Here is a 21844-nt window from a genome sequence, read left to right as displayed (position 1 = left end):
TATATATATATATATATATATATATATATGTGTGTGTGTGTGTGTGTGTGTGTGCGCGCCAATACCTTTTTGTTTGTGTATTAACTAGGTCACATTGGCAGCACTCCCAAAGATGTGTATATAAACTTTTTGTAAGGTGTGTTAAACCAAATTTTGTATTTGTATTAAAACATAATCAGGTTGACTGACCATCTCCTATTGGTTAAAGCACCCCAGTTAAGCTCAGGTGTGCTCATGACAGTGTAATAGAGTTGTGAATATTAAGCCAGGGAGTCTCATTCTATTATGAAGAGTAAAAGCAGGAATGATTCAGCCCTCTGAGGCAAAGGACTATAGTGTTAGGACCAGTCTATATTGGGGCACCTTGTAAGGGGTGACTGGCTAAGCAGAATATGGCCATATTGTGTGACTAAGATCCCAATTGTATTTAAAAAGAATAGATGTTTTTTGCAGGCAATATCTGTGCAGCAGTTAAAAATATGTTGTACTTTTGAAAATGGATGTGCGCAAATACCTTTTTGTTTGTGTATATATATATATATATATATAAAAGAGAAAGAGATGTATATAAGAGGGCTATTGGTTTAAGTTGAGCAGTGTTAGCGCTCAATTGTGCTAATATTTTTGTACTCCTCTTGTAATCTAGGACTTACTGTTTTGCTATGTTCCTTTATGGCTAATTTAAGTATAGTCGAATAAACGGTTTATTAAGATTTGTGCAACGTTGGTTAATAACTTTTGTGTACTCTTTGTGTACAGCGCAAAATACTAAAAAACAAAAACAATAGTGGTTTTGAAGTGAATACAACTTGTATTTTATTTTTTACTTTACAGTAATGTGTGTCTCATTCAGAAAATGCTAGGATCACCAAATACCAAGCACCATAGCTTTTAGGGAAAAAGTCTCCTTTGAAGGGAACATTCAGACCTGCACCACATGAACACACGGATTTTCTGACAATAAGTCCATTACAGAAAAAAAACAATGTTTAAAATGTTATTTTACTCACCCTATATATGTGTGTGTAAAATAGTCAATTAGACATTGTTTTTTCTAAAATATTTCAATATATTTTAAATTTGATTTTTAGAAATATGGTATGGCCCATATGGACATGTAAGAAAATACTTGTCCATTCATGTGGTGCAGGCCTACATGTAAGCTCAAAGGTGCATAGTTTAGATATTTTAGAAAAAAACAATGTTTTATTCACAATATATATAAGATGTGTATATAAACTTTTTGGAAGGTGTGCTAAAAAAAAAACAAATTTTGTATCTGTATTTAAAAATAATCAGGGAGACTGACCATCTCCCATTGGTTTAAGCACCCCACCCAAGCTCAGGTGTGCTCATGACAGTGTAATGGAGTTGTGAATATTAAGCTAGGGAGTCTCATTCTATTATGAAGAGTAAAAGCAGGAATGATTCAGCCCTCTGTGGCAAAAGGACTGTAGTGTTAGGACCAGTCTATATTGGGTCCCTTGTAAGTGGTGACTGGCTAAGCAAAATATGGCCATATTGTGTGACTAAGATCCCAATTTTATTTAAAAAGAATAGTTGTCTCTTGATGTTGTTTGCAGGCATTTTTTTGCAGCAGTTCAAAAAATATGTTGTGCTTTTGAAAATGGATGTGCGCCGATACCTTTTTGTTTGTGCAATTACTGGGTCATATTGGCAGCACTCCCAAAGATGTGTATATAAACTTTTTGTAATGTGTGCTAAAAAAAACAAATTTTGTATCTGTGTATATATATATATATATATATATATATATATATATATATATATATATATATATATATATATATATATATATATATATATATATATATATATATATATATATATATATATATATATATAATATGTGTGTGTGTGTATAAAATAATGTATAAATATTGCTTGATCCGTATGCCATCATGTCTAATTTTGAGCTTAAGGGGACACTAAACCCAAATTTTTTCTTTCATGATTCAGATAGAGCATGCACTTTTAATCGACTTTCTAATTTACTCCTATTATTAATTTTGCTTTGTTCCTTTACTATCTTTATTTGAAAAGCAAGAATGTAAGGTTAGGAATAGGCCATTTTTGGTTGTACCCACCAATCAGCAAGCGCTAACCAGGGTGCTGAAAAATGGGCCAGCTCCTTAGCTTAGATTTCTGCTTTTTCAAATAAAGAGAACGAAAAATTGATAATAGGTGTAAATTAGAAAGTTGCTTAAAATTGCATGCTCTATCTGAATCATGAAAGAAAGAAAAAACAAAATGTATGCTTACCAGATAAATTCCTTTCTTTCCTGGCTGGGTAAGACCACAACTTCATTCCTTAAGGTTGGGAAATACAACACCTGGCCACTGGGAGGAGGCAAAGACACTCCAGCCAAATATTTAAATATCCCTCCCACTTCCCCCATCCCCCCAGTCATTCGGCCAAGGGAACGAGGAAAAGTAGGAGAAACATCAGGGTATAAAAGTGTCAGAAGAAATACAATACCCAAGCTCCAGAGAACACTGAATGAATAACGGGAGGGAACTAAAGAAAAATGTGGACCCTGATCTGAGGGCACCACAGCCTGCAACAACTTTCTCAGAAAAGCTGCTTCAGCCAAGCAAACACATCAAATTTGTAAAATTTAGAAAGTATGCAAGAAGGACCAGGTAGCCGCCTTACAAATATAATCCATAGAGGCTTCGTTCTTAAAAGCCCAGGAAGAAGCAAGGGAATTAGCTGTTGTTCTCTCAGGAGGCTGCTGTCCCGCTTTCTCATACGCTAAGCAGATGACGCTCCTCAACCAGAAAGATAAGGAAGATGCAGTGGCCTTCTGGACCTTATGTCTACCCGCATAAACGACAAACAAAGATGAAGATTGTCTGAACTCCTTAGTAGCCTGAAGGTAAAACTTCAAAGCACGAACCACATCCAGATTGTGAAACAAACGTTCCTTTGCTGAAGAAGGAATGGGACACAAGGAAGGAACAACAAGCTCTTGATTAATGTTACGATCTGACACCAACTTAAAGGCACACTGAACTCAATACGTAAAACCGACTTATCGGCATGGAAAACAAGGTAAGGGGTGTAAAACTGTAAAGCCGAAATCTCAGAGACTCTGCAAGCAAAGGCAATGGCTAATAGAAACAAAACTTTCAAAGAAAACAGTTTAATATCAACAACATGCATGGGCTCAAACGGAACCTGCTGCAAAACACGAAGGACAAGATTGAGGCTCCAAGGCGGAGCCACAGGTCTAAACAAATGTCTGATCCTAGTCAGAGCCTTAACAAAGGAAGGCACATCTGGAAACTCAGCTAATCTCTTGTGCAGTAAAACCGATAGGGCTGATATCTGTCCCTTCAGAGAGCTGGCAGATAGACCCTTCTCCAATCCATCTAGGAGAAAAGATAAAATTCTGACAACCTTTAACTTATGCCAAGAAAAACCATGCTCCTCACACCAGTGCAGGTAAGTCCGCCACACCTTATGGTAGATGCACCGTGTAACTGGCTTACGAGCTTGAATCAAAGTTTCTATGACACTATCAGAGATATATTGAGTCTAAACCTCCATGGAACCGCTAGAGCATCTATTAACTCTGTTTGAGGATCCCTCTATCTCAACCCGTACCTGGGTAGTTTGGCATTGAGAAGAGAGGCCATGAGATCGATCTCCTGCATCCCCCACATGCTGCAAATCTCTGTAAACACATCAGGGTGGAGGGATTCCTCCATGCACCGGGCCACCGAAGGTCTTAAGGAGGCCTGGAGGGCACCCTAGACCCCTTTCTGATGCAGGTACCAGGGATGATTACTCCTAAGAAGGCTAGCTCCCGTATGCAATCTAAAAAGGATGTCCTCTTCTCTGTACACAGTCTGGAGAGGAGGAATCTGCCCCTGGGTGGATGAGATTTGAATCCTATCCTGTATTCTTGAGATACAACCTCCATCAGCCAAGGATCCTGAACATCCTGAAACCAGGCGTCTAAGAAAAAAAGATAGTCTGCCCCCTACTCGATCCAATCCCGGATCGGGGGCCGCCCCTTCATGCAGATTTGTTATCTGCAGGCTTCTTAGTCTGTTTGGACTTGTTCCAGGACTGAGCAGGCTTCCAGGTAATCTTGGGCTGCTCGGGCTTGGAGGATGATTGGTTTCTCTGGGACTTGTCCGAATGAAAGGAACGAAAATTAGAGGACTGTGGTTCCTTAGGTCTGTACTTCTAATCCTGCGGAAGGAAAGCACCTTTCCCCCCCAGTAACAGTAGAAATGATAGAGTCCAGACCTGACTTGGGTTCTGGCCACAGCTAGTAGAGCACCCAGAATCTTTGTAAATATCCTGGGGGCATTAGCTAAGCCAAACGGAAGTCCTATGAACTGGAAGTGCTGATCTAAAAAGGCAACTGAAAATGATCCTTGTGGATCGGAACATGCTCTAGTGACTAAAGTCAAAGAATGACTGGAGGGATGGGGGAAGTGGAAGGGATATTTAAGCCTTTGGCTGGGGTGTCTTTGCCTCCTCCTGGTGGCCAGGTGTTGTATTTCCCAACAGAAAGGAATGAAGTCGTGGACTCTCCCTGCCTTTGGAAAGAAATTTAGGTTTAGTATCCCTTTAAAATCGTTTTAACATAACGCACATAATTAAACATACAGTACATATATAAACCAATTATAATTTTACACACAGAATTCTGATTTAAACAAACCTGTACTTATATACATATAAGGAATACATCTCACCTCAGCCACCTCAGGGGCTGCGTGAATTAAATGCCAGACATATCCATTCAGTTCTTCTTTACGTCTTTCTGCTGCTGCTTCTCCCCGAGATCGTCCAATCACAAATCTGCTTGGGAAGCTGTGGAAAAATTTGAAAACAATACAGGAAATAAAAGCGTTTGTATTCACTGATATATATATTACTTAGCTAATGACTCACAGATGGAAAATACATGTAATTTCCCATATAGTCATTTCTGGTGTAATTTTACAGATCACACTGCACGATTACTGGAGGTTTGTGGTTTTATTTAAATACCACAAAAAATGCAAATCAGTTAATGGCTTTTCAATTCAATTTACAATAACTAAGACACATGAAAAGAACTCGACTATAATCAACAGACTAAATATTTTTCTACCAGGAAGTAAGATCAGTATAGCATGTCAAAGACACCTATTTATCAGCATACCAAAGCCTTTTACAATTTAAAAGAATTTGAACAAAACCATACACACATTCTCACATATATACACAGGCATGTGTTTGAAAAAACTGCATACTAATGACAATATTCACCCTTAACCCAGAATCCCTCAGATACAGTAACCATTGGAACATCTCTGCTATCTCTCTTTATAATGTACTTATATTATCAATTTTTCTAATATATATATATATATATATATATATATATATATATATATATATATATATATATATATATACACAGGTAGCCCTCAGTTTACTCCGGGGTTAGGTTCCAGAAGGAATGGTTGTAAATTGAAACCATTGTAATTTGAAACCCAGTTTATATTGTAAGTCAATGGGAAGTGAGGGAGTAGGTTCCAGGCCCCTCTCAAAATTGTCATAAGTAACACCTAATACATTATTTTTAAAGCTTTGAAATGAAGACTTTAAATGCTAAACAGCATTATAAACCTAATAAAATAATCACACAACACAGAATATATAATTAAACTAAGTTAAATGAACAAAACATTTGCTAAACAGCATTATAAACCTAATAAAATAATCACACTACACAGACTTCACTTGCATTTTTCGGCAAACAGTTCTTTCTATGCATTCCAATCTGGACTGATTTATAGACAGGAAGATCTTGTTCCTTTGAAATCTGCTTGATAGCTCAGGTCTGGTTAAATTGATTAATTTCAGCTTGCTTGGCTTTGCGGCAACACAAGCAGACAACTCCATCTACTGGCTATTTTAATAAATGCACTGCTTCTCAATGCTTTTCAATAGCAGTCACATGACTGGAAAAAAAGGTTGTTATTCTGAAACGGTGTAAATTAAACCGTTGTAAAACGAGGGCCACCTGTATATATAAATAAATATATATATATATATATATATATATATATATATATATATATATATATATATAACACACAGAGAAAGTCCAGCACTCACTTAAAAGCTCTCAGCTAAGATTAAAAGCAAAAATGGAAGGGTTAGTTACCGCATTGGCCAAATGGGACAAGCCCAGGTACCTCGTCAAGGTACCTGGGCTTGTCCCATTTGGCCAATGCGGTAACTAACCCTTCCATTTTTGCTTTTAATCTTAGCTGAGAGCTTGTAAGTGAGTGCTAGACTTTCTCTGTGTGTTGTATTAATTTGTTTTGTAATTTTCCCTATGGGCTTTGCACCCAGACCTGTCTGGGGTTAACTGCTTGTGGCTCTGGGGACAGCACAGCTTCCTGTGAGTGCCAGCAGCACCCAGGGCTGAGCATGTTGCAGGGTCATAGGATGTGTACCCAGTCCAGTCAGAGTGCAGTCCCATTCCGTGTTTTGTGTATATATGTATATATATATATATATATATATATATATATATATATATATACATACACACATACACACACACACACACACATACACATATTATACATCAAAATACCAAGTGAACAGTCAGGAGTCAGATAGAACATCCAATTTTAAGCAACTTTCCAATTTACTTCTATTAAATTTGTTTAATTCGCTTGATATCCTTTGATGAAGGAGCAGTAATGCAATACTGAGTTCTAGCTGAACGCATCTAGTCAGCCAATGACAAGAGACAAATGTGTGCAGGCTCCAATTGCCAGTTAGCTCCCACTAGTGTAGGATTTGTACAAATTATTTTTCAACAATGGATACCAACAGAACAAACTACATTTGAAAATAGAAATTAATTTAAAATTGTCTTAAAGAGCCATACTCTATCGGAATCATGCAAGTTTAATTTTGACTTTTCTATTAAACGCAAAGCTGTTAGATGGAGTGATGCATTCAAAGAAAAGATTTTTTAAAGTTTCATTAGTTGAAAGGGATACTAAACCAAAAATTTTTCTTTCATGATTCAGATAGAGCATGAAATTTTAAGAAACTTTCTAATTTACTCCTATTATCAATTTTCTTTTTTGCTCTTGCCATCTTTATTTAAATAGGCAGGAATGAAAGCTTAAGAGCCGGCCCATTTTGGTTCAGAACCTGGGTAGCGCTTCCTGATTGGTGGCTAAATGTAGCAAAGCAATCAGCAAGCTCTATCCAGGTGCTGAACCAAAAATGGGCCGGCTCCTTACCTTACATTCCTGCATTTTCTAATAAATATAGCAAGAAAACAAAGAAAATTTGATAATAGTAGTAAATTAGAAAATTGCATGCTCTATCTAAATCATGAAAGAAAAAATGTGGGTTTAGTGTCCCTTTAAATATTGACAAAATAAGTGTAAAGTTTTAGTGTCTATAAAACAATGAGAGATGACATGTTGTAACTTAGGTTACCTTCTCTGCTGTGGCCAATTATAGACAGTTATAAATAGGTCACTAGAGTGTGCAGCCAATGGCTGTGTGGAATATAACAGTGTTCTGCACTTCCATTTCTAACAGGAATTAAAAAAAATCTAAATTTCAGAATGAAATTCTAGGAAAAGGGGACGACATAAATAATGAAAATATATTGCAGACTTTTTTTATATATATGATTTATCATTTTATATTACCATCTCAAAGTGTTTAATGTCCCTTTAAGTAAATTCAACTTGTGTTGCCATTGCTTATCACTAATGATTAGACTCCTTGTCTAACGCCAGGTACCTTCCATGTAGACTTCTCCCCTGCATGTGGGGGTGAGCAACGCCCACGCATTTAAAAAAGGTATAAAATTAGCTGTGTGCCTACCTTACATTAAAAGGATATGAAGCCCAAAAATTTACGTTTGTGATTCAGACAGAGTATACAAATTTTTAAAAAAGTTTCCAATTTACTTCTATTATCAGATTTGCTAATGTGTTGAAGAGATACCTAGGTAGGCATCTGGAGCACTACATGACAGGAAATAGTGCTGCCCTCTAGTGCTCTTGAAAATGGATCACATTGTAGCAAAACTGCTGCCATATAGTGCTTCAGAAATGGGCCGTCTCCTAAGCTTAAGTCCCTGCTTTTCAACAAAAGATACCAAGAGAACATAGAAATTTTGATAATAGAAGTAAATTAGAAAGTTGTTTAAGATTGCAAGCTCTATCTGAATCATAAAAGAAAATGTTTGGGTTTCATATCCCTTTAAGCAGAATACAGAAAAATGTTACTCATACACAATCACTCACAGTACATTATCAAAACATGTGCACACCCCAAAATTAATAAACACTGTCCTAGACGATAACAAATTCGTTACAGATATATTTTTCAGGATTTTATTTTAAAATGCAGTTTAACTGAATGTAAATGCAGCAAATCTTTGAAAAAATAAAATAAAAATCAACTTATAAAGAAAACACCGAACACACATAGTTCTTTAATATTGTGTTAGATTAGAAAAAAAAGTATAATATGAGTAAGGCTTTATTATGTTCAAATTAAAAAGTACATGGGTACCATGGCATAGTGAGGAAAGAGAGTAGAAACGGTCTTACGCGTTTCGGCAATGCGTAGCCGTAATAATAGGCCATAAATTCTTACAGGTGTCACACTTATTTAAACTATACATAAGTTACCCATTGGTGGATAAAGACCCCCCCCTTTCCCTCCCCCTTATGATGAAAACAGTGTTAACCCATTTAATGCATAGCTGAGGAAGAACTCAATTTCATTCATTCCGTAAGATAAATTAAAATCATGGTTAAATACATATACAAACTCATATACAGTATATACATATACTTATACAGGGTGTGTCAAATAGCAACATGTTAGTTAAGATACTAGGATGAACATATATTATTCTGGCTACAAATCTATTTTATAAATTGATACAGGCTCCACTGCATAAGTATAAACATTGACACCAATGAATCAAAGCAATAGATCCTTTTGCTCCATAGAAAGTAAACAAAAAAAGGCAATATATAAATACCCTGGTACATATTAGTGCAGTGTAACTTACATAATCAGCCCACATCTACTTATCTGTATTTATATACCAAGGTACTCATTAGTGTTCAACATCATACCCAGGAAATATAGATTCATAATTCATCTATTTGTCACACATTGATAAATCAGAAAATACACTTCATACCCAGAAATGAATGACATTGTTTTCTGCATTGAAGCCATTAGGTACAAGTGTGCACATTTTGTTTATCCAATAGACCTCTTGCCTGGCTAAAATGGGCCATATATCTCTACCCATAGGAGGGCATCTTATGGCCTCTATTGCATTCCATTAAAAATTGCACACATTCCCATTATGAACCTCAATGAAGTGTCTGGCCAATTCTGAACAACGAATACCATTCCTGATGTACCCCAGGTGTTCCTGTATCCTTGCACGAACATCACGAGTAGTCATACCCACGTACTGTATTTTATGATACGTGCAACCAATGAGGTATATCATGAAAGTCGTTGAGCAATTTATACAGCCTCTAGTATTAAAAGATTGATTGGTCACATAAGATGTAAAATGAGTGCCCACCTTGATGACCTCACATGCCTTACAATTTTTTCCACATTTATGTGTTTCATTATGTCTAAGCCTAGAACTCTGGCTCACAGGATCTCACAGGATTTCACAATTGGCTCGGTGAAACCATATTCCCCAGAGTCAAATTCTTCCTGTAAATGAATCTACAACCATCCTTGACTATATTTTTAAGTAAATCATCTCCATATAGAATAGGTAGATATTTTTTAATGATATTACATATTTGATAGGATTGCATTGAATATTTTGTCACAAAGGTGGGTCTCTTCTCCTCTCTCCCCCTATTTATATGGGACCAATTGCTGTATTTTAAGAGGTTACTTCTTTCTTTTGTGTATCCTTAAGAGCATGTCTGATAACATTCTCATTATAGCCACGAGTTTGCAGTCTATCTTGTAGAAACACAGATTCAGAGAGAAAGGTATCTTCCCTCAAGCTAATCCTCTTGTTTAATTTGAACATACTAAAGCCTTGGTTTTATCGTTTACGAAGAGGTGGTTTGTCCAGGATTATTTATTATTCACTTTACGTAGAATGGAAAGGAGCCCTCCTATCCTTTATACTACCTAACAGCATTGGGCGACTGTTCTATCCTGGATCCATTGAAGATATTAAGACGGACGGAGCAGGCGTATATATCACTGTTAGCCAACAAGTGTTTGGTCGATGACGTCACCCGGAAGCAACAATCACATGTTTTATGTAGCCTCATAGAAAGTACGGCGTTATTCGCAGAGGAGCATTGTGATCGCAGCCAGACTCGAAGAACCGGAGTGCAAGGGGTAGGGTTGGCTACTTGCCACAGTGCCCCGCCGGTTTGGGTTTTGCAAGCGTCCTTGGAGTGGTGAGTCAGGCACAGTGAGAACTGATCGCCTATAATCTCTACACACTTTGATCCATTGTTTACAGTTTACATGTACCCAGCATTTTGACTTTATATTTGGAGAACTGTTTCTTTTTGTTTGCTATTTTATGAGTAAGTAATAATCACAATACCACATTTGTGCTTCTAACGTCATCACATATGCAGCTCATCAGGCTCAATTCATTGTGACATATTTGGGTATAGAAGATTTTACCTGGCAGAATTCACTGTGGTATATTTTCCTTGCCTATATCTGGCACATGTTTCTGACCGTGTTTCACAGTGATATACATTTTACCAGACATTGTCCCCGTGGTACGTTTTATATCAGCATTTCTAAACTCCAGTTCAAAAATGTCACTAGCCAGAGTCTAAGGATTTATGTACCTGATAACAAATGAGTTAGTCACAGTAAGTGAGCAGCTAATCAGCCAGGCAGGGAATAAGAATCTGGCCTGTTAGTGTTTGTACCATCATGGAAATAAATAATTTAAAAAAGTGCTGGAGTACCTCTTGCCAATGCTGCAGGTACGCTCAGAGGTACTAGTATCACTGGTTGAGATGACTGACAGGCATTTCTGCAGAATGTGCAGCTTGATGTGCTCATGCATATATCTGCATATCAAAGGCTTTTGGATACCATGATTGCTGTTAGAATTAGGGGGGGATGCTTCCATTTACATTTAACACATTTAGATGCTAATAATAGTAGAATGTCCCTTTAAAATGACACCTCTTGCTTTAATGTAAAAAAATCTTTGTCCATCACTCCCTAGAGAGACAAAAAAGCAAATTCCACAACCTGCAAATCAATATCTGGCTTGAAAACCTTTGTTGCAGATTTTGCTTTTTGGACTCTAGGGAGAGTGAGAAAACCCCCCACAATGTTTACACTAAAGCTAAAGAATGTCACTTTAGGACAGTGCTTTCCAAACTGTGTGGCGTGACACATTAGTGTGTCGGCGGCAGTGTGTAGGTGTGTCCCTGCTTCAGCACAATTTTTTTTTAATTTAAATTTTTTTTAGGTTTCCGACTTTCCGCCTGCCTGCTACGCATATCACGTGGTTGACACGTGATTGATACCTAGTGGGTCACAGATCATTCTAACCTATTGGCGCAGCTCAGCGGGAACTGAAACTATTCCCATTGGCGACTGACGGCACATTGGCTCCTGACTGCACGTGTAGTCAGTGAGTGGGACAGCAGTGTGTTTGCAGCGCGGGCAGTAGTCAGTCTGACTTGCAGAGCTCTGAGGGCGGAAGCTTAAACGCTAAGCTGAAGTCAGAAGTCAAAGCGTTTTTCTTTTTTGCAGCTAGCTCCCAGTAGTGCATCGCTGCTCCTGATATATGGATAAGAAGTGGAAGCTTAAAAATGCTTGATGATGAAATGCGAGTGTCTTTATCTAATATTCCACCAAATATTCAGAAACTGTGTTCATCCTATCAACCTCATACATCCCATTAAAATAGTTAATTGCTATTGGTGTTTTTAAACTTTTTTTCAAATTCTTGCACATACATACTGTTAGTTGTAAATACATTTCATATTATATAATGTATGTATGGGTCCGTATCTCTTAAAACAAGTTAGTTTAAAGGGACACTGAACCCAAATTTTTTCTTTCGTGATTCAGATAGAGAATTACATTTTAAGCAACTTTCTAATTTACTTCTATTATCAATTTTTCTTCGTTCTCTTGCTATCTTTATTTTAAAACCAGGAATGTAAATCTTAGCAGCCAGCCCATTTTAGGTTCAGCACCATGGATAGTGCTTACTTATTGGAGGCTTACATTTACCCACCAATAAGCAAGCATAACCCAGGTTCTCAACCAAAAATGGACTGGCTCCTATGCATCACATTCCTGTTTTTTTAAATAAAGATAGCAAGAGAACGAAGAAAAATTGATAATAGGAGTAAATTAGAAAGTTGCTTAAAATGGCATGCTCTATATGAATTATGAACGGAAACATTTGGGTTTAGTGTCCCTTTAATCTCCTGTTTGCTAGTACAAAGTAAGTAAGTCTAAAAAGTGTGTCACCAACATGAAAAGTTTGGAAAGCTTTGCTTTAGGAGTTTAATGAATATTAAATCAGTCTGCAGGTATAGATCATTATCTCTACAGAGCACACATGTTTCAGCTGTACAGCACAGAGAACACCCTGAATACAGCATACAGGAGTGGCATTTTCTATATTTGCTTTTATAGAGTGTAATTTACATTTTAATATAAATGCAGATAACTTGGCAGCAGTGCAAATTCACTAAGAGATCATATTAAACTGCGTCCTAACCTCACCCTTTGCCTTACATCAGAATGGGTTGGTTAAGCTTTGGCTCCGATTGTAACCTGGTACTTTACAAGTTTAATCTGACAAGTTTGCTTTAATATGTGAAATGAACTAATGAAAAATGTAATTAGGGGGTGAAGGCAAAGATATTCAGACTGCTCAGATTTAGCTACCTGCCAAGTGGCTTCAGATTTCCAGTTCTAACTTGTATTGTTTTGCTACTGTACTTTAAAATGTTTAGTTTTGATAGTACAGTACATTTTTTTAATTTAACAAATACTAATGATTTATTGGACAGTGGTTACTTTGGTGCATTTGCAAAAAACAAACAAAAAACTGCTAATCAGTATCATTGGTGCAGAGTTCACACTTTGCTTTACTGTGACCTTGTTGGAGAGTAACGTTGCCTGTACACATTAGATGTTTAAAGTTCCTCTGCAATGGGATGTGGACATTTTTGAGGTAAAATATCTTTGTTTACATAGAGATATTAAAGTGAAGATCAATTTTCATGTGAAAGTGCCCAGTTTTTTAAAAAAAACTATTAAAAACAAGGGCACTTTAATTCATGAAAATTGACATTTCAACCGTTTTCTTAAAATATACTTACCTTTTCTTCTTGAAGCCGCCCCAGTGCTTCACAAGCCCGTCACAATTCTCTTCATACGTCAGCAATGATGATTCCGGCATCCTCCAATCACGGCTTCCCCCCTGGGGTAATCATTGCCTTAGGCAACACCGTGATTGGAGGAAGCCGGTTTCGTCATTGCTGGGTAAGTAAACCAGGAAGAAGCAGGCATCTTTTCAGAGCGGCGATCCGGCGTTTCAGAAGAAGAAGGTAAGTATTTTTAAAATATGGTGCCATGTCAATTTTCATGAATGAAAGTGACCCTGTTTTTAATAGTTTGTTTAAAAAACGGGCACTTTCACATGAAAATTGACCTTCACTTTAATGTGATATTTTCTTACATAAAGTGATTTTCTTGCAGGGGTGATCAACCTTGGCCCTTCAGATATTTTGAAACTGCATTTACCATGATGCTCAGACACTTTAAGCTGGCTGAGCATCATGGGAAATGTAGTTCCAAAACCTCTGGTGGCCCAAGTTTGATCACCCCTGGCGGTAATATGTCCCTTTAGTTATTACCTGGGAAGCTGTGAGGATGAAAACAGCAGTCTTAGTTTGCTGTGCAGCTCCTGAAATTCTTCATATGATCTCTGGATTAGAATAGATTCACGGCTGCCCTCTCTTACCACCTTTATGACAAACACCTACATAGAATGAAGAAGAAATATTTTATATATGAAACAATACTAATGTATATTACACACACACACATATATCTCTCCATATGTGAAGAGAGTCTGCACTCACTGTTCATTAATGCTTCAAATACCAGGGTGCCAATAAGATCCAAAGGTAATCACAGTTTCTTATTCAGATCGCACTCTCTGGAAACAATTTTCTTAAAACATAACTTTTAGTCTTCAAGCTAAAAACATATGCTGCCCATAACATTTCGGAACCTAGCTGGTACCTTTCTCAAATGGATTAAACACACATATCGGATATTTGTCCTTGCAAATATACAATCTGTGTGTTTCATCCATATGCGAAAGGTACCAGTTAAGTATGGGCGTTATGGGCAGCATATGTTTTTAACAAAGACACGCCCCCTTTCCTCCTGTTCGTGGGTTTGTGTATTTTTTATTGATGGTGAAACAAAATAAAATGTTGCTTTTTATTGGATTCCCTAGTGTGTTGCCTTACTTCTTTGTTTACTACTTTTGATGTGGGCACGCTCAGCCCTCTTTCCTGGCTGGCACCTCGAAAATTCAGTGGTGTTCTCATGACACGCTGCCTTCAGCGTCTGTGATTTGGAGGAAGTTGCCGTTCATGCTGAACCTGGAGCTACGCTTTTTCCTTTCTTCCCAGCATATGTTTTTAGTTTGAAGAATAAAAGTTATGTTTTAAGAAAATGGTTTCCAGAGAGTGCAATCTAAATAATAATAATATAATAATAATAAATATATATATATATATATATATATATATATATATATATATATATATAGATATAGATATAGATATATATATATAGTTTTCCAGTAAAGACTACACTCACTGGATTTTCAGTAGATAAAAAAATAACGTTTATTCAGTATAAAGGATTAAAATAAGGGAAAGTCCACTTTCCCTTATTTTAATCTTTTATACTGAATAAAAGTTATTTTTTAAATACTGAAAATCCAGTAAGTGCAAAACTATACTATTGGTTGTTGCAAGTTAAGTTGGTTTAAGAAGTGCAGAGCCTTTTGGAACTATATATATATATGTATGTGTGTGTGTGGGTGTAAATGTTTATTTTACATTCTTTCACGCAGATTATATACTGGAAAACTGACAAAAAAATTCCACTCCACCCAGAGAGCAGTACACTCTGCATTTTAATATTGCACCATCGTTTGTATATAACCGTGAGTCTAACACCCACAAAAGTGTTAGACACATAATTAAAGTCAGCTCCTGAGTGGAAATGCCCACCAGGGACATTATATGTACATAGTTGTAAATCACTGGCCATGTTTATCTCTGGATCAGTGTTTAACCACTCTGTGGCAGTCAAACACACAATTCTACCTAAGCAACAGTGTAATAACTAAATATTCTAGGATATTAGAATAATTAGAATAATTATTGTTGTTTTTATGTCCCTTTAAGTACCCATCAGTTTATGGAACATGACTAAATGTGATACAAGGTTACATTTACCATCCCTGCAGGTGGACAGGTTGGGAAGTAGTGAACCTGTTCGCCTGCAATTGCCACTTGCAATGTTCCATCACACAGCGAAATGTATTATTGCACAAGCGGATTCTTGTGCTATCCCTCCCCTGCTCTGGAGCAACAAATTGCAATAGAGCATGGTATGTCAATCACCTAGAACCAACGAGCGAGTGTCGAGGTGATTAATCTCGCCACTTCTGAGGTGGCAGAGAGGAAAAAAAGACGCTTCTTAAATATGTGGCAGTAGTCTCGCTTATGTGAACCTGCTCTACATAGCTGGGAAAGCTGCATATGCAGCTTAAAGGGACACTAAACCCAATTTTTTTTCTTTCATGATTCAGATAGAGCATGCAATTGTAAGCAACTTTCTAATTTACTCCTATTTTCAATTTGTCTTCGTTTTCTTGCTATCTTTATTTAAAAAGCAGGAATGTGATGCATAGGAGCCTGCCCATTTTTGGTTGAGAACCTGGGTTATGCTTGCTTATTGGTGGGTAAATGTAAGCCTCCAATAAGCAAGCGCTACCCATGGTGCTGAACCTAAAATGGGCTGGCTGCTAAGATTTACATTCCTGCTTTTAAAATAAAGATAGCAAGAAAACAAAGAAAAATTGATAATAGGAGTAAATTAGAAAGTTGCTTACAATTTCATGCTCTATCTGAATCATGAAAGAAAAAAAATTGGCTTCAGTGTCCCTTTAATAAATCTGACAGCTAAGATCAATGAAAGAACTCATTTATTTTTGGCAGGGGGCCACAAACAGTAGTGCAGAGGGCCACCAGATAGCCATCCCTGATATAGAATATCCATATATGAAAATGACTTCAATGTTGTTTTTTTTAAACCCTGTGCCCGGACTGGGAAATCACTATCCATCATACGTTTTAAATATAATATATATGATACAGTATTAAGCACCAAAACATACAGTAAATACACAAATAAATAGGTATAGTATATGACTCAGACTACCACTACTTGAACATAGTATCAGATATACAGGCATCTGACATTGTATTGGACAGAATGTATGCCAAAAAACGCAACAAACTCAGCAAATAAAGGAAGTCAATAGCTTTAAACACAGCAGAAAGCTCAGATTGTGCATGTACGCACAACGGTATGTTTTGTGTATAGTGTCATATGCATGTTTATAACTCACATATCCTTTATTAGGGCTGAATATCTTCTTGTATTGGGTCAAGAAGACATCACTCAACCTCCCATCTGCCTTCATCGTATACATCCGCGGAGCAAAAGACAACATCAGGCGGTCATCTGAGCCACTGAATTTCATCTGAGCCAGGTTGTGGATGAAGAAGTTTAGTTTGGTGGCCACAGATCCCAGGCTAGACTCAATAAGCCTGCAACATTGTTTCAGAGAATAAAAAAGGTGAGGTCAAACGTCCTGGGGTTCCATGAGAGACAACAGAATGTGTTATCTGATACAGAGAATGGCAGCTATTGAAATGAATTGTATTTTAGGTTTATTCAAAATATAACAATATGCATTTGAGGGTTGCTATTAGATACAGCAAGTCAAAAGTTTTACAGCAACCCTCAAATGCTCGTTTGGGCTAGGGGTCTGACAGAGAGGAAACATGCAGCAGAGACCGCAACAGTAAACAGTGAATCTATAATACAAGAAAAGATTCACTGTTTACATGAGGCTGCTGTCGGCTCTTTAGGATAGGTGTCATAAAAATTCCTGACCGGAACATGTGAGAGGAGGTCTATTGGTAATGCTCTCTGGGTCAGGTTTCAGATGTCTGCATGTACTCTGTGAGAATGTTTGAGTGAGTACACTGCTGCTGGTTTTCCTTTGTAAAATAAATCTACACATACATATCTGTGCATATTGTAGCATTATGTTTATAAGTGCTCTTCCATCTTACACAGTTGTTTAAAAGATTATTATATATACACACACACACACACTATATATATATATATATATATATATATATATATATATATATATATATATATATATAGTGTGTGTATGTATAGATCTGGTGCTCATGACATTTTACAACTTTGGAATTTGTGATGTAAAACACAACAGCAATAATGGAAATAGAGAGGTTTTCTTTAGATAAAAGGTCACACAAAGTATTTTATTCTTTTAACATGAAAGGTTTACAGTGCAGACTGTAAACCCATTAAAGGGATATGAGACAAAATTAAAATGTCATGATTCAGACATAGCAGGCAATTTTAAGATACTTTTCAATTGACTTCTATGATAACGTTTTCTTAAAGGAACACTAAACAAATTTCACGCACCCATCTCTAATGGGCACTGCCATTATAAAAACATAATTTATGCTTACCTGATAAATTTATTTCTCTTGTAGTGTATCCAGTCCACGGATCATCCATTACTTATGGAATATATTCTCCTTCCCAACAGGAAGTTGCAAGAGTCCACCCACAGCAAAGCTGCTATATAGCTCCTCCCCTAACTGCCATATTCAGTCATTCGACCGAAAACATGCAGAGAAAGGAAAAACCATAGGGTGCAGTGGTGACTGTAGTTCAAATGAAAAAATTACCTGCCTTAAAGTGACAGGGCGGGCCGTGGACTGGATACACTACAAGAGAAATAAATTTATCAGGTAAGCATAAATTATGTTTTCTCTTGTTAAGTGTATCCAGTCCACGGATCATCCATTACTTATGGAATACCAATACCAAAGCTAAAGTACACGGATGATGGGAGGGACAAGGCAGGTACTTAAACGGAAGTTACCACTGCCTGTAAAAAAAAAACCCAAAAAAAAAAAAAAAAACCTTTCTCCCAAAAATAGCCTCCGAAGAAGCAAGGTATCAAATTTGTTAAATTTGAAAAAGTATGAAGCGCAGACCAAGACTCCGTCTTGTAAATCTGTTCAACAGAAGCCACATTTAAAAAAGGCCCAAGTGAAAACCACAGCTCTAGTAGAATGAGCTGCAATCCCTTCAGGAGGCTGCTGTCCAGTAGTCTCATAAGCTAAATGAATTATGCTTTTTAACCAAAAAGACAGAGAGGCTGCTGAAGTCTTTTGACCTCTCCTCTGTCCAGAATAGACAACAAACAAGGTGAACGTTTGATGAAAACTGTAGTAACTTGTAAGTAAAACTTTAAAGCACAAACCACGTCCAATATTGTGTAATAGACGTTCCTTCTTTGAGGAAGGATTAGGATACAAGCATGGAACAACTATCTCTTGAGTGATGTTCACTCAAGGAAAACCACCATAGGAAAAAACCCAGGTTGGTACGCAGGACTACCTTATCCGTACGAAGGACCAGATAAGGAGAATCACATTGTAACACAGATAACTTGGAGACTCTACGAGTCGAGGAAATAGCTACCCAAAAGGAACTTTCCAAGATAAAGATTGATATCTATGGAACAAAAAAGGTTCAAACGGAACTTCTTGAAGAGCCTTAAGAACCAGGTTTAAGCTCCATGGTGGAGCAACAGTTTTAAACACAGGCTTGGATCTAACCAAAGCCTGATCAAATGCCTGAACGTCTAGAATACCTGCCAGACGCTGGTGCAAAAAAATAGACAGAGTAAAAATCTGTCCCTTTTAAGGAATTAGCTGACAACCCTTTTCTCAAAAACATCTTGTAGAAAAGATAATATCCTGGGAATCCAGGCTTTACTCCATGAGTAACCCTTGGATTCATAACAATCAGATATTTACACCATATCTATGTTCAATTTTCCTAGAGACAGGCTTTCATGTCTGTATTAAGGTATCAATGACTGACTCGGAGAAGCCATGCTTTGATAACATCAAGCGTTCAGTCTCCAGGCAGTCCATCTCAGATTGATTCTATTTAGATGGTTGAAAGGACCCTGAGGTAGAGGGACCTGTCTCAGAAGCAGAGACCGTGATGGAAAGGATGACATGTCCACCAGATCTGCATACCAGGTCCTGCTTGGCTACGCAGGTGCTGTCAAAAACACCAAAGCCCTCTCCTGCTTGGTCTTGACCTCTGGAGGAAATCCCACTCCCCCGGAAGAAAAGTCTGACGACTTAGAAAATCCACCTCCCAGTTCTCAACACCTGGAATATGGATAGCTGATAGACAAGAGTGTCCAGTGAATTATTGTAAGACTTCTAACATCACTAGGGAACTTCTGTTCCCCCTTGATGGCTGATGTAAGCCACAGTCGTGTATATTGTCCGACTGAGTATGATGTACCTCAGAGTTGCTAACTGAGGCCAAGTCTGAAGAGCATGGAATATCACTCCCAGAATATTTATTAGAAGGAGTATCTCCTCCTAAGTCCACTATCCCTGAGCCTTCAGGGAGTTCCAGACTGCATCCCAACCTAAAAGGCTGGCATCCATTGTAACAATTGTCCCATCTGACCTGCGGAAGGTCATACCCTTGGACAGATGGACCCGACATAGTCACCAGAGAAGAGAATCTCTGGTCTCTTGGTCCAGGTTCAACAGGGGGACAAATCTGTGTAATCCCCGTTCCTCTGACTGAGCATGCATAGTTGCAGCGGTCTGAAATGTAGACGTGCAAACGGTACTATGTCCCTTGCCGCTACCTGTTAAGCCTATTTCATTCATGTACTGAGCCACAGAAGGGCGCGGATGGGATGAAAAACACGGCAGAAATTTAGAAACTTTGACAACCTGGACTCCGTCAGGTAAATTTTCATTTCTACAGAATCTATCAGAGTCCCTAGGAGGGAAACCCTTGAGATTGGGGATAGAGAACTCTTTCCTTGTTCACTTTCCACCCATGTGATCTCAGAAATGCCAGTACTACGTCCGTATGAGACTTGGCAATTTGGATGTTTGACGCCTCTATCAGGATGTCGTCTAACTAAGGGGCCACTTCTATGCCCCGCGGCCTAAGGACCGCCAAAGCGACCCCAGAACCTCCATAAAGATTCTTGGGGCTGTAGATATCCCAAAGGAAAGAGCTACAAACTGGTAATGCCTGTCTAGAAAGGCAAACCTGAAAAACGAAGGTGATCTTTATGCATCACAATGTGAGGATAAGCATCCTTCAAATCCATTGTAGTCCTCTATTGACTCTCCTGGATCATAGTTAAGATGGTACGAATAGTTTCCATCTTAAATGACGGAATTCTGAGGAACTTGTTTAAGATCTTTAGATCAAAAATAGGTCTGAAGGTTCCCTCACCTTGGGAACCACAAACAGATTTGAGTAAAAACTCTGTCCCTGTTCCTCTCTTGGAACTGGATGGATCTCGTACACAATGTAAGAATGCCTCCTTCTTTATCTGGTTTGCAGATAATTGTGAAAGGCGAAATCTCCCCTTTTTTTGGGGGGGAATCTTTGAAATCCAGAAGATATAAATTCCAATGCCTAGGGATCCTGGGCATCTCTTGCCCACGCCCGGGCGAAGAATGAAAGTCTGCCCCCTATAGGATCCGTTACCGGATAGTGGTCCGTTCCTTCATGCTGCCTTAGAGGCAGCAGCAGGCTCCTTGGCCTGCTTATCTTTGTTCCAGGTCCAATTGTCTCCAGACCGCCTTGGACTGAGCAAAAATTCCCTCTTGTTTTGCCTTAGAGGAAGTGGATGCCACACCTGCCCTGAAGTTTTAAAAGGCACGAAAATTAGACCTTTTTTGGCCCTTGATTCCTATCCTGAGGAAGGGTATGACCCTTTTCCTCCAGTGATATAAGCAATAATCTCCTTCAAACCAGGCCCGAATAGGGTCTGCCCCTTGAAGGGAAGTTAAGTAGCTTATTTATTAAAGTCACGACAGCTGACCATTATATAAGCCATAGCGCTCTGCGCGCCAGTATAGTAAAAAACAGAATTCTTAGCCGTTAGTCTAGTCAAATGAACAAAGGCATCAGAAAACAAGGAATTGGCTAGCATAAGCTTGTCAAATATATTCATCCAATGGAGTCGCTAACTGTAAAGCCTCATCAAGAGACTCAACCCAGAACGCCGCAGCAGCAGTGACAGAAGCAATGTATGCAAGGGGCTGCAGGATAAAACCCTGTTGAATAAACATTTTTTATCCATTGGATCTAAAAAGCACAACTGTCCTCGCCAGAGGTAGTGGTACACTTAGCTAGAGTAGAAACTCTTCTCTCCACCTTAGGAACTGTCTGCCAGAAGTCCCGTGTGGTGGTAACTATTAGAAAACATTCTTCTAAAAAATAGGAGGGGAAGAAAACGGCACACCTGGTCTATCCCATTCCTTAAAAAATTTTTTAGTAAACCTCTTTAGGTATTGGAAAAACATCAGTACACAC

The 21844-nt window shown here is 38.0% G+C and overlaps 1 protein-coding gene and 1 long non-coding RNA gene across 2 annotated transcripts in view; one reads left to right on the top strand and one right to left on the bottom strand.

The window, feature by feature from the left end:
- Window positions 1-21844, bottom strand: part of PIK3C2B (phosphatidylinositol-4-phosphate 3-kinase catalytic subunit type 2 beta) — a 315182-nt gene that overhangs the window by 31043 nt on the left and 262295 nt on the right. Inside the window, exons 27-29 of the mRNA XM_053706696.1 lie at window positions 16755-16956; window positions 13951-14075; window positions 4738-4855 (exon numbers count right to left, since the gene is read on the bottom strand). Of these exons, the coding sequence (XP_053562671.1) occupies window positions 4738-4855; window positions 13951-14075; window positions 16755-16956 (445 nt within the window). The remainder of the gene's footprint in view (window positions 1-4737; window positions 4856-13950; window positions 14076-16754; window positions 16957-21844) is intronic.
- LOC128653428 (uncharacterized) overlaps window positions 1-21844 on the top strand; it is a 62823-nt gene that overhangs the window by 27281 nt on the left and 13698 nt on the right. Inside the window, exon 2 of the long non-coding RNA XR_008401353.1 lies at window positions 16769-16985. This is a non-coding gene — a long non-coding RNA (uncharacterized LOC128653428). The remainder of the gene's footprint in view (window positions 1-16768; window positions 16986-21844) is intronic.

The sequence above is a fragment of the Bombina bombina genome, chromosome 3, assembly GCF_027579735.1.
Source record: "Bombina bombina isolate aBomBom1 chromosome 3, aBomBom1.pri, whole genome shotgun sequence".
Taxonomy (NCBI): Eukaryota; Metazoa; Chordata; class Amphibia; order Anura; family Bombinatoridae; genus Bombina; species Bombina bombina.
This window is presented reverse-complemented; position numbering and strand designations above follow the sequence as displayed.